The 12,285-nt window shown below is 58.9% G+C and overlaps 2 protein-coding genes across 2 annotated transcripts; both read right to left on the bottom strand.

Annotated features, from left to right (window-relative positions):
- Nucleotides 1–1,871: 1,871 nt before the first annotated feature.
- Nucleotides 1,872–3,371, bottom strand: LOC142420148 (protein phosphatase 1 regulatory subunit 3C-B-like). The gene has a single exon (XM_075523722.1). The coding sequence runs from the start codon at nt 3,369–3,371 to the stop codon at nt 2,505–2,507; it is 867 nt and encodes a 288-aa protein (XP_075379837.1). The 3' UTR covers nt 1,872–2,504.
- A 6,218-nt stretch (nt 3,372–9,589) lies between these two features.
- On the bottom strand, nt 9,590–12,189 carry GINS4 (GINS complex subunit 4). The gene is made up of 7 exons (XM_075523723.1): nt 12,035–12,189; nt 11,713–11,799; nt 11,288–11,401; nt 10,705–10,802; nt 10,285–10,373; nt 9,808–9,898; nt 9,590–9,696 (listed from the first exon to the last, which is right to left on the bottom strand). Exons 1-7 carry the CDS (start codon nt 12,131–12,133, stop codon nt 9,600–9,602), a joined length of 675 nt encoding a protein of 224 aa, XP_075379838.1. The 5' UTR covers nt 12,134–12,189; the 3' UTR covers nt 9,590–9,599.
- Between the last annotated feature and the right edge of the window lie 96 nt (nt 12,190–12,285).

Genomic DNA, 12,285 nt, shown 5'->3' with positions numbered 1-12,285 from the left:
GATCTTATCGCCTCTCTCATTTCACAGGCATCCGAGAGCACTGAGCCAGCCAGGTACCCAGATTCCTGGGAAGGAATCACTTCCTCTACTCCTGTACACGCACCTCACCCCCAGCCACACAGGGCAGCTTCACAGGACAGGCAGTTAGCCCAAGGGGAGAACTACCGCTGATGATTAGACAAAGTGGAACTTGTTGGGGCATGGGGACCAGGCAAAGGTCAAAACCCGGCACTGCAGCCCTTCCGGGGGCTCTCCGCAGCACGGGTACGCACAAGGCCAACTGAGGCTACTAAAGAGACGAGTCTGCTCGGGGGAGACTTCCCTCCGGATACCACCTTCACCTGGCTACGGAGCGTCAACCTGAGGATGGGACTTCACAGGTAGCCGACAAGCACAGAGGAGCAGAGGAGAATCTGGGAGGATGCTCTTGCTGCCCTGTACAGCACGTTCCAGCCGCTGGCTTAGCACTGCTACACCAGTAATGCTAAGAACATTGTTAGTGCCTCAAAGGACCACGCACGCCTGCACAAACCATGTCCTGGGAGAGGCAGCTCTACAGCCACGTGTGTAACTGCCCATTATGCCAGAGCTGCCACCCATCAGAGCCAGGACTTGTGCTGGCAAACTGGTCAGACCGGCCGTCTGAGCTGGCAGCCGCTGCCCTTCGAGGGGCTCAGTTATTGCATTCCTCCACCGCGTCAGCCAGCCGCGGCCCGGCAGGGCAGGCCACGCACCAGGCAGCACGCAGGGCCAGCAGCCACGTGTGACGAATCCTGGGCAAGCGCAGGCAGCCCTGCCTGCTGGCCACAGCCTCTGGGGCTCCCGCCAGGACGGTGCTGCTGACGCCCCCGGGCTGGCAGGTCGCCCGTCGGGCCCCGCCGCGGTAACGCCCCAGGGCAGAGCCAGAACCCGGCTGCCGGCGCCGCAGCGATCGCACCCCGCGCCGGCTGCCTCCGGGCGGCAGCTTCAGGTTCGGCACCCGGCGGCGGCGGTGGAAGCCCTTCCACCCGAGCCGGGGGACGCCCGAGGGCGCAGCCGGGCCTGGGCGCGGCGCGGCTGCAGCGAGGCCGGGGGCAGCGGCCAGCGCCGTTCGCAGCTTTGTTCACCGGGAGCGCGGCGCGGCGCACCGGGACACGGCCCACCGGGACACGGCCCACGAGCGTGGCGAATCAGGGCAGGGCCGGGGCTCGGCCCGGCGACCTTCGGCCTCGGCGTGTGCGCGCCAGGCAGCGGGTGCTCGCCGGGGAGCGCGGGCGCAGCTCCCCCCGGCAGCGCGCGGCCCGCCGTGCCGGGGAGGCGCGAGGGCCGCCCCGGAGGCCCGGGCGGGGACGGCTGGCCCCGCCCCTCCGCCCGGGCCGGGCGGCGGGTACCGGGCTGCGGCAGCAGGGGCCGGGGTGCTGCAGCGCAGCCGCGCGGCGGGCCGGGCCACACCGCACCCGGCGCGGGGGGGCGCTGCGGCGCGGCCCGCACCGCGGCGGGGAGGCCGCGCTCCCCGAGGCGGCCGCCGGTTAACGGTCCGCGGCCGGGCCCCGCCCAGGCGCCCCGACCCCGCCGGTCGCGGCGGGAGGCGGTGGCCCCAGGCCCGTGCGCGGAGGCGGGGAAGAGGAGGGCGCGGCGCCGCGCAGGCCCGAGCCGGGCCGAACCGGGCCGGTCGCGCACTCACCTGCCGCCACTGCCGCCGGGCCCCGGCTCCGCCCCCGCCACGTGCCGTGCGCGCCTCCGCCCCGCGCTGCGTGCGCTGACGTCAGCACGCCGCCCGCGGGGCCGCGCCCGCAGGAGCGCCCCGCCGCCTCGCGCCGCCGGCAGAGCGCGCCCGCCCGGCCCCGGCCCCGGCCCCGGCCCCCCGGTACAGGCAGCGGCACAGGCAGGACTCACGACGCGCCGTCACTTTATTAACTGCCCGTTACAGCACCAACGCCGCGCGGTGCCGCCGCCGTCCCCGGCCCCGTAGCCTGCGTGCTCGGTCGTCCCCGTGGTGAGCTCTCCTCGGGACCGCGGCTCGGGGGGTGCCCGCAGCAGGAGGCCGGCAGGGCAGCGGGCCCCGCCGGTGGCTGCCACCACGCCGCCGTCGCAGCCTGGGAGCGCGAGCGCTGCTGAGGCCCAGGCCCTGCACGCCCCTCGCCAGCAGCTCTGCACAAGGCACTTGGGAGCAGCAGGACCCCACAGCCCGCGTGGCTGGCCCCCACCCGAAGCCGCCGACAGACCCGTGCACGGCCCGCGGGCCACGGCTGCTGCTTTGTCGCTCCCCTGCCGTCGCAATAGCGTCGCCTCGAGAAGCTGCGGGCAGGAGCGACAGCAAGCAGCAGCTGCCAGCCTCTGTGGCAGGAGCCAGCAGCTAAGAACCTTCCACGGAGAACGGCAGCTGCTCGTACAGCAGCAGGCCAGACGCACGGAGGAGCTAACAAAACTGTGAGCAGCATCTTCTGCAGCTGAGCCCTCCCCCAAGGCCCTTGTACCATAGTCGGGACGTGGAAGGGACCTACGCCTCTCCACACGCTGCTTTCCTACCAATAAGGAGCCTGGGTCTCTGAGCGCTGCCACGTCTGCAGGTGAGAAAGGACCAGGGTGGCAGCCCGAGAGGTGCCAAGATGCTCCCAGGCCCTGCTGGCACTCTTCACGGCACGGGAGGGAGGGCGGATCATGCCCACGTGGCAGATCTTGTAGTTCCTCCCGTGGTTGTTGTCCCAGTGGGTCTTCTGTCCGCACTGGAAGGAGATGCAGAACTCTGTGGCCCTGTGAGAGACAGATGGCTTGGGCAGGGCAAGCTCAAAAGAGAAGGTGTCTGTGTCAGCCGAGCTGTACGTGCTGTGCATGTACTGGCAGGGGATGTCCCGGAAGCTCTTCCAGCCATCAAAGGTGATGCGGACCATCACTTTCTTCTCATACTCGATGTTTCTGACCTTCACTGTCCCTGACAGGGCACGATCCTGGATCAGGCAGTTCTCCAGGCAGACGTGGTCGCCGTGTAGGCGGCTGCGGAAAGTCATGTAGTCCGCAGAGGGCTGTGGGAAGTCCAGCACATACCTGCACACTTCTGGGCGTGAGTCCCGCAGCCTAGGTCGGAAGCAGGCAAGGTCAGACAGGGCATGCTGCAAGTCACAGAGGTCCTCCTCAATCTTTGAGAAGAAGCGGACAGCCGTCAGCGAGAGCCCCTTCATGTCAGCAAACACGACCCTCTTCTTCTTCTGGCCCTTGGAGCTCTTGGCGCTATCTCGCCGCTCGGGCTCGGGTTCTGCGCTCAGCTTCTGGTTGAGACAGGATCGGAGGGGTTTGCGTCCCCGGTTGCCCCGCAGCTCCTCATAGGAGTTCAGCAGCTTGCGGATGGGGGGCGAGTGGCTCAGGCAGAGCCGCACGGCCAGGTCCACGGGCATGGCTGGGGGGGCGACGGCCCTCGCGCTATACACCTGGAAAAGCCTAGAGGCGAAGAAAGGTCAGGCGGCGTGCCCCACGCTGCCGGGCCCCGGCCCCGGCGAGCGCCCCCCTCCCCTCCCCTCCCCGCGCTCACTCGCCGCAGCTCATCGCCTCCCGCCCGGTCCCGTCGCCGGCGGCTCCGCGCAGTCAATGGAGCCGTGGGAGCGCCGGCGGCTCCGCGCGGTCAATGGAGCCGTGGGAGCGCCGGCGGCTCCGCGCGGTCAATGGAGCCGTGGGAGCGCCGGCGGCTCCGCGCGGTCAATGGAGCCGTGGGAGCGCCGGCGGCTCCGCGCGGTCAATGGAGCCGTGGGAGCGCCGGCGGCCGGGTCACCCCGCGGCCGCTGCGGCAGCCAATCAGCGCCGGAGATGCGCCCCCGAGCGGCCAATAGGGGCCCGGGGCTGCCCCGCCCGCCCCCGCCCCGCGCCTCCCAGGGGAGCGAGGCCGAGCAGCGGGGCCGGGCCGGCGGAGCCCGCGAGGGGAGGGGGCAGAGACCGAGCCAGCCCAGCGACGCGGGCACCGCAGCCCGTCCTCCCTCCGGCGGCCACCGCTCCTAGCTGCGGCCTCCCCCCCCGGTCCCGCTGCCTGCTGCTGAGCTCCGCTATGAAGCGGGCTAACAGGAGGAGCAGTGCAGGAGGAGCTCCTGGCGCCCGAAAAACGCGAGTGCTTATAAGATAAACGCTTCCTGCACTGCCGCCGCCCGGAGGAAGCTGGAGGAAGAGGAGCGTGTTCCTCTGACACGGCCCTCAGCGCTGGGAGGTTTGAACTTTCATACGTGCCTTTCCAGGTGCTTGTTCAAAGACTGCTATTTCCACACAAAGAAAATCCCAGACTCTAGCCTCGTCCTCTACCAAAAGTGAATCTAATGCAACAGTTTCTTACCCCTGTTCCTTGCCCTGAAAGAGAAATTCACTCGCAGCTGAGCAGGCAAGAGCCACTGGGGCGTCCCTGACATTTACATTCAAAATCACCTTCACTCTTTAGCTCCCATGTGACTCCTTGACAGAAAAGGCTGTTGCCTAAATCAGATCCCCCCTGCCCCGTACTACCTGCTAATCCCCCCAGAGCTGTCCAGCCATTTATGTTAAGCAGCCCTGGCTGTTCCTGCTGACAGCACAGATTCTCATCAGCTCATGACACAACCTAGCTATCAGTATTTATACGCGGCTTTCCATCGCCACTGTGTCTGAATGTCCCCAGCACAACACCAGACACCTCTCACAGGATGGCCAGAAGTGAGCTTGAACCAGCGCTTGGCTGGCAAAAATCTGCAGTTCAGCCCCGGCCTCAGTCAGCAAAAAACAGCTGAAAAAGAAGGAATAGAGTGAAAGTGGCACCATCCCCTAGAAGGACGTGTGGCACTCGCGTCGCTGCTGGCCAGACACTCCCGCCTGGGGAGGAGCAGGACAGCGGTCTTTGTGGGTGACCAGGAGCCAGAGGCACTCATCGGGCTGGGCCTGCAGGAGCCAGAGGTGTCCGCTGTTGCCCAGGGCTCCTGGGTACCGGCCCCCCCACCCAGCCAGCGTCAGAGCAGATCCATCTGCTGGGCCTAGGCCAGACCTCCTGCTGCCAGCACGCAGCCAACGCTGCACCAGGAGCCTCGAGCTGAAGCCCTGGCTAGTGACCGTGCCCCGGCCCGAGCTGGAAGCAGCACTCCCCACTTCTGAGGCCAGCCTCGGAGACGGGCAGCGCCACATCCTTCCACAGAGCTCAGCTGGAGGATCGGCTACAGTGTACTCACCCCTACAAAGTCTAACTGTGGCTGCAACTGCCCAAGTTACAAACCCAAGTGACACCTCCCGAGGTCGTGACAGCAAACTGCCCCCCCTTTTCTCAGAACTGTCTGCTTTTGAATCTTTGAATACTTGAAACTTTTTCCTGCAGAATTTCCAGTTGTTTTCCCACCGTGTAGGAAAGTTTGTGTAGGCAGTTATTGCTACAAAGGAATAATCATCCTCACTGAATCACGTGTTATTTATTTGAGATCGTTTTCCTGTAGACAGCCAGGAAAAGACACAGAACCACCTTTGGATTACTTTTCCTAGATGGGACTTTCAGAGGAACAACTCCCTTGATACCAGCTCCAATGTGGGTATTTCTCAACTCTGGGAAAGCTGCTGTCACCCAGAAGCGCAGCAGCCTACAACCAGGGCAGTGGAAGAGAAAGCCCACAGAAAAATACCAGCGACAGGTTTTCCACACTCCACATTTCCCAGGTGACTGGGCCCCAGGGAAGACAGCTCCCCTGCGCACCTTTGTGATGGGTGGCATACTAGACAACTCCACATGCTTACAAGCACAGATGCCCTCCAGCAGACACAATGCAGGCAACAAGTCAATTTTCAGCAGTTGCTTTCCAAGAACCATCCTTTCAGGCTGACAGTGTGTTTCCCCCCCACTTCAGTGACTTGGGGGAGTCAACACAGAGGTGAAAGAGGCTTCCTAGCAATGAAACCACTTGCCCCACCTTTCTCCTGCACTCAGGAGAGCAGATCCGGCTCAGGCTGGGAAATCACAGCTCACCATCAGTGCCCTCCTTTCGACCTCTTTCACCATCCACCTACTTTGCATTTAGAGCGAATCACTCAGTAAACCCAAGCTATCTCCACCTTGAAGGGAGCAGAGAACAGTATTTGAGCTCAAGCCTTACAGCAGACCCCATGGAAGCTGGAAAAGCTGCTCCCACTCTGCACATTCTCTTCCAGAGGCACAGATTAAGTGGATGGACTGCTGAGTCTTCTCCTCCATCTAAAAGTACAAGCCAAAAGCATCACTCCCTTGACAAAGTTGCGGATGCTTCCCCTTCCTCCAACACAGACAGAACAGAGGCACAGTGTTAGCAGTGAGGCAGCATCCAGTCCCAGAAGTGCCCCGGTATTTAGTCATGGAAGGACACAAAAAAGCAGACAGCAGCATTCTCAGGTATGCCAACACTGAATCTCACTATTAGCCTGAGCTCAGCCTACTAGCCATCTTCCAAATGATGTGGATGTGCCATCAGCCTGTGATGATGTTGCCATGTGCCAGCTGTCAGACTCCAGGGAGGAGCTGTACTGAAGGCACTCTGGAAGGGATCAGATCCAGTTTCGAATCAGCTGCTAGAAGAGGACAGACACCCCTTATGCTCACATTGCTGCAGCCACGTGAGATGCAGAGGTGAGGCAAGTACTAGCTGTCTGGACAATTATCCAGTCAAACTTAATAGGGCCAAGGAGAAAGTCTGCCAGACGTGCCGCCTAGACATTCTTCAAGCAGCTTTTCTTTAGCACGCTTCTTCAGCAGCAGATTAGCAACGACTTTGCCTGGGAGCTTCAGTCACCTTTGTGAAGCTGCCTGGGCTGTAGATACGGGCAGGGCACAATCCACAGCCCTTCCTGGGGGGCTGTGCAGAGGTATGTGCTACTGATTCCTAAGGATTAAAACCAGACTCCTCTTAACGTCTATACTTAAAAGAATCTTCTTTACCTAAATGGATTAATTAGGAACGCTATAAACCACACATGCAAAGCCACTCACGCTACAAGATGCACTGTGTCACCCCCTGCCTGGCAGGGGAAAAGGAGTGTCAGAGGAGCACCAGGCTGTTCCTCACACAGGCCACCATGCAGGGAAGACCCTGCCCTGAAGGGACACAAGTCACTGTTTGTCCACGCACCTGCCAGGCACCGAGCTGAGGTAGCATGGGACACCCTGGCTTCTCCTCTAACTAGAAGAGGCATGCATGGGTCAACAGGGCCAGAGGAGCTCTTCCTCCGTGTGACCAGCACAAAGGAATTGCTTGTCCTCCTCGCCCAGCAGCTGTTTCAGCAGAAGGAGGTTTGACAGTTTCTACACTCACAACCGCAATCAGAAGCTGTACCAGAACCCCTCACTCTGAGGAGGGAGGGTCTTCAGATCACGCATAGCAGAAAGCTGCTTTCTCCTGAGCCCACAATTACAGTTGTTCCATTTTAGTGAAACTGGCCGCCACTGGTCTTAAATAAGGCATCCCAGCAGCTAAACACTGAAGCTTTCCAGAAAATGCCCCCTGGCTCATCACTTTGCATTTCTTCTATTGATCCAAGTCTCCCTGCACAGGGAGCTGAATGCTCTGCTGCAGAAATCAAATAGAGTGCTGGCCTGATAGGAAGCAGCACGAATAACACACAAAGCATAGAAGGTGAGGCAAAACCAAGACCCCTATTCTTATCCTGCAGCAAGAGACCGTTCTAGGAAAGCTCTGCCAGCCTCATGCTCCAATATCTTTCTGAACATGAAGGCACCACAAGCCCCTACAAGCTTACAAAATTCCTCAGAACTCTTCCATGGTGCTCAGCTGCTGATCATGCAGACCATCCTGTACAAGGGCCCTACTTGCTCTGGAGTTCACTGACCAAGGCAGCCTTGAGCTTGAGGATTAGCTGTAATAGTGGTGCAATCTCCCTGAAGTCAGCCAGCCCAAGGAAGCAGGTCAGAAAAGGCTGGAAAAGCAGCAAGGCCTCTCACCCCCCTCACTGGACTTGATCTACGTGCAGAATTTCAAGAGGTGAAATAGCAGCACTTAAATCCTCTGTGCAGGATCTGCTCTGGGGTTGGCTTCATGCGAAGTCTGTGCACTCAGCAGAACTGCAGATCGAAACAGTGTGAAGACCCCATGGCTCTGGCACAAACACCCTGAGCGTGAACCAGTTGCTCTGGTTAAGAAGAGGTTTGTGACAAACGTGCAAATGCTGTCTGACATTTCCAAAGCTTTGATCGTGATTGCATCATTCACAATCTGACCAGAGAAAACACAGCTGCCTGTGCCTCCCAGAGGCACTCACTCCTTGGCCCAGGGCAAGAAATGCCATTATCAGCACAAGGTCCATGCAGCAATTCCAAATCCAGGCCTACTCTGCAGACAAATCTCAGATACCTGTAATGGCAAGGGTGGATATTTTACAAGGATAGTGCTATTATTGCCAAAATGCCAGGAAAGAAAGCAGTGTAACTCCTCTCTGGCCATATTAGAAGGGGCTGTACTGACACAACTGGGTCGCAGGCTGCATAGGCAGAACAAAGGCAGGGCCTTTCCAAGGAAGGACAGACTTGCTGTTTGGCCCACATAATGCTTCAAGGGAGAAACTCGAGGCAAGTAGAAACCCTGAATTCATAAGCTCACGACCATCTCCCAGCTGATATTGTCAAAAAGACAAAGGGAAGAAACTTGGTAAACTCTTCACTCTCCCTTCCCACTGCAGGTAAGGAGCCGGTGCTAAGCACCCCACACAGGACCCTATGGCTCTCCCCTGCTTGCCCATGACATTCCCTTTGCTCCGAGGTGCAGTTTCCATCCTTAATGTGTTCCAAATCCCTCCTGCTCCTTCTGCAAGAACCAAGATTTGCTCTGCCACCAAATACCTTTATGTGTGGTGTTTTTTTCTCAATGGATCATGTGGCAAAGATGGTGCAGAAGTATCCCTCCGGTTCACCTCAGAGCAATTGGCCACTTGCACAACATCCAGGGTTGCACAGACCCTGTGATGAGATCAAAGCTGATGGGGGACGGTGGAGTTTACATAGCTGGTTGCCACACCATTCGGTCAGTCAGTTTCCACCTGATAGCCTAATTTAAAGAACAGTGCTAAACTGGAACAGGAATGAACACACAGCTGAAGGTTTAAAACGACAGCACCCTGCTATTTACAATGGCTGTATTCGCCTTTGAGGATAGATGCGCTCTGTCCACATCTGCTGTCGAGCCAGCCTGGGATCTGGAGAGGCAGTAACTACACTCGTCCCTTCCTCAGGACTCCAAGGGGACTGTGGCAAGGCTGCTGCAAAGCCTTGATGGAGTGAGTTCTGTGACACAGACCTCCCTCGCTCAGGAGCACCAGAGAAAGGAGTCTGTATCTAGGCATGTCATAAGCAATTAGGAGTTTGATGAGCTGTGGGGGCAACGAGCCCCTCTGCGTCCAGCAGAGGGCAAGATGTCCTGCTGGTTTATTTGCATGCTTTCAAGCGTACCCCTTCCACCACCACTACTGCCCTGCCCAGCCCCACCACGTCCGAAGGGGACACAGCCTGGGCGGCCCCACGGCCCGGGCAGCCACGCCGCCCCGGCGCCACCTGCTGACGGTGGAACGGCGGGATGGCGCGGGGGGCACGGCGGCTGCGGCGGCTGCTCCCCCGGCCCCACCGCGGTCCTGGCCCTGCACTCACCGCTCGCCCCTCAGATGAGCTGCACCGCTCCCGAGGCCACCAGCGGGGCAATGGTCTTGTAGCGGATCAGATGCTGCGAGCCCTCCTCCAGGTCGATGGTGTACTCTCTGCCAGAGACAGGCGTGAAGTTAAGCTGCCTCTCCTGTTCTGCTTTAACCCACACCACTTTTGTGGAACCAGCTTATTTACGTACACCGCATGGGGAAGGACCCACCTACCTCTGCTCATCTGTCTCTGGCTCGACCAGGATGTTCTCCTGACGCTCCAACACCCTCAGGAACACAAAGGAGTCCAGGTTGGGCTTTGGAACTGCAGACAATGGATTCAGAGCACAAGCTCAGCACTCGTTTACGTTCCTCTGCAGGACACCGAGCTAACAGAGGGGTACGAGGGACAGCAAACTCATGGCCAGTAAAGGGAATGCTAGACACTTCTGATCAGAGGTAGCGTGCACTGCTAAGACAAGACTTGATGGCAGGGGCCGGCACGATCCTCTGACGGCAGCGCCAAGGGACAGCAGCATCAAGCCACGTACCACACAGCAGAGCAGTGCTACAACACCGCCATCACATCACCTCGGCTTCTGCTGAGCGCCAGCTGGAGGACTAGCCCTTAACACCTCACGCTCCCCAGAGCTTTCCCCACACCCCTGCTGCTGTAATTTTCAGAGTACCCTGGAGTCTGGATGTACTCACCTGATTTCAGGAGAGACACTTTCTGCAGGTTGGGCGGCATGTGTTTCAGGGCCACATTTTTCAGGTAAGTCTCTGTGTTTGCCATGTACCTGAAACAAACCATTGGAGCATTTACTGGTTGAATCAAATACAAATTTGCAGGGAGAGCATTGACTCAAAACGCCAGCAGGTGACATCTCCTGGTCCCACAGGCATGGCCAGAGACAAGCCTAATGGCTTGCCCTGGTAACTGGCTCAGAGTTACCAGGGTTACTTTATTTCACCTCTTTCCTTATCCATGAGGAAACCTCCTGGTAAAACCCGGGATTCTTAGTGCAAACCTGTCTAAGGATAACAGTCTAAGGCTGAACAGAGCTGTTGAGCATAACACATGGGAGAGTTCTATAAAAAGGAAGGGAGATGCAGCCAAAACCTACTCACTCTTTGGCAAAGGCAAACTCCTCTGGTGATAGAATGGAAGGCTCCCCTTCGGCTCGAGACTTCTCCTTCTCCAGGACATGGGGGAAAAACTTCTCTATCTGATATTGGAACAAAATCCCAAAGACTGTAACAGACCTCTCCTGGTAGTTCAGTGCCTACAATACCCACTCCCCAGCAGCTTCCCCTACAGCAGTGGTCCACTGCTGTACAGGTGTATGCAGCAGCTGCAGGCCTGCCCAAATACCTGCTCCTGAATTAACAGCGATACGGTCAGCTGGGGTCTCCAAGCTGCACAACCATATGTGTACATGACAGGGCCCAGGCAGAACATGCAAGCATTCAGTTGTGCCATCCTGGGCTTAGATGAGGTAAGAAAACACTCGTTGCAATGCTGTGATCCTCCGTCATCACAACAGAAAAGTGTGTCCAAGGAATGAATTCCTTCAGGTCGCACTTCAGAGGACACAGAGAGAGAGAGCGCACTTTAACTAAGTGCCTTGCTGAACCAGGAGGCCTTGTATGGGTAAAAATCACTCCTGAAGTCACCCTTTCTCATCCTCTGGGCAGGACATGCAAGTATTACCTTCACAAGCCTACATCGCAAGTAGCTGCTGAGCACGTAACGGATCCTTTCAATCTCCATACGGTGAACGCTGACCTTCAAGTCTCCTCTCTTTGCCCGTTTCAGGTTTGCCTCCTGCAAGGAAAGGCAAAGATAAATTAAATGGTTGAAATGTCAAACTACAAGAAACAGAAAGGAAGATGCATTTTGTACATAAGGCCCACAAAACCAGACTGTGGCTGCTCTTGATAACACAAAGCACACCATTTCCTTGTATCTCTCAGTCCCCTCTCCAAGGCAAGCTCAAAGAAGGTACTCAGAACAGCCTTATCTCAGGGACAGAGGAGCAGACAATCCTGGCGATCCCAGAGGGACCCAAGCATGTGTCTGCCAGGCCAGGCAACCAGGGCCTGCCTGTACCACCACCTGAGCCCAGCAGAACCTACCATATGATCCAGCTGCTCCACAACACACTCAACGATCTCAGGTTTGCTCTCCAGCAGCTCTGGGGCAAACTTCTCATTCAGCCAGGCCTGAAAAAAAGGAGCACTGTAAGCAGAAGCGAGGAATGCACCTGCTATACGCCCCAGCCCCGAGAGAGGCCAGAAACTCAGCCCCCCCCACCTCCTCCGGCGAGTCCAGGAGCCCGGCCCCCAGCCGCCCCACATCTCCCGCAGAGAGCCCAGGGCCCAGCTTTCAGTCATCCCCCAGATCTCCCCAGGGAGCCCAGGGGCCCGGCCCTTAGCCGCTCTCCCCAGCCCACGCTACCTGCTCCAGGCTGCGGATGAGCTGCGCCGGAGTGAGTACCAGTTCCTCACTGCCCCCATCCGAGTCTGCCTCCGTCCCCTCACTGCTCACTGCCGCCATCCCGCCACAGCCTCCCGCCAACAGCTACGGCCCTCCGCGCGTGCGCGGCCCAGCCCACTACGCAGGCGCCCCGCGTGGCCTCCGTGAGCCCCCCCCCACACACACACACTACGCATGCGCCCGGCGTGGCCGCGATGAGCGCATGCACCCGT

Source organism: Mycteria americana, chromosome 23, assembly GCF_035582795.1.
Source record: "Mycteria americana isolate JAX WOST 10 ecotype Jacksonville Zoo and Gardens chromosome 23, USCA_MyAme_1.0, whole genome shotgun sequence".
NCBI classification, from domain to species: domain Eukaryota; kingdom Metazoa; phylum Chordata; class Aves; order Ciconiiformes; family Ciconiidae; genus Mycteria; species Mycteria americana.
The sequence above is the reverse complement of the archived record's forward strand: the minus strand, read 5'-3'. Positions and strand labels throughout refer to the sequence as shown.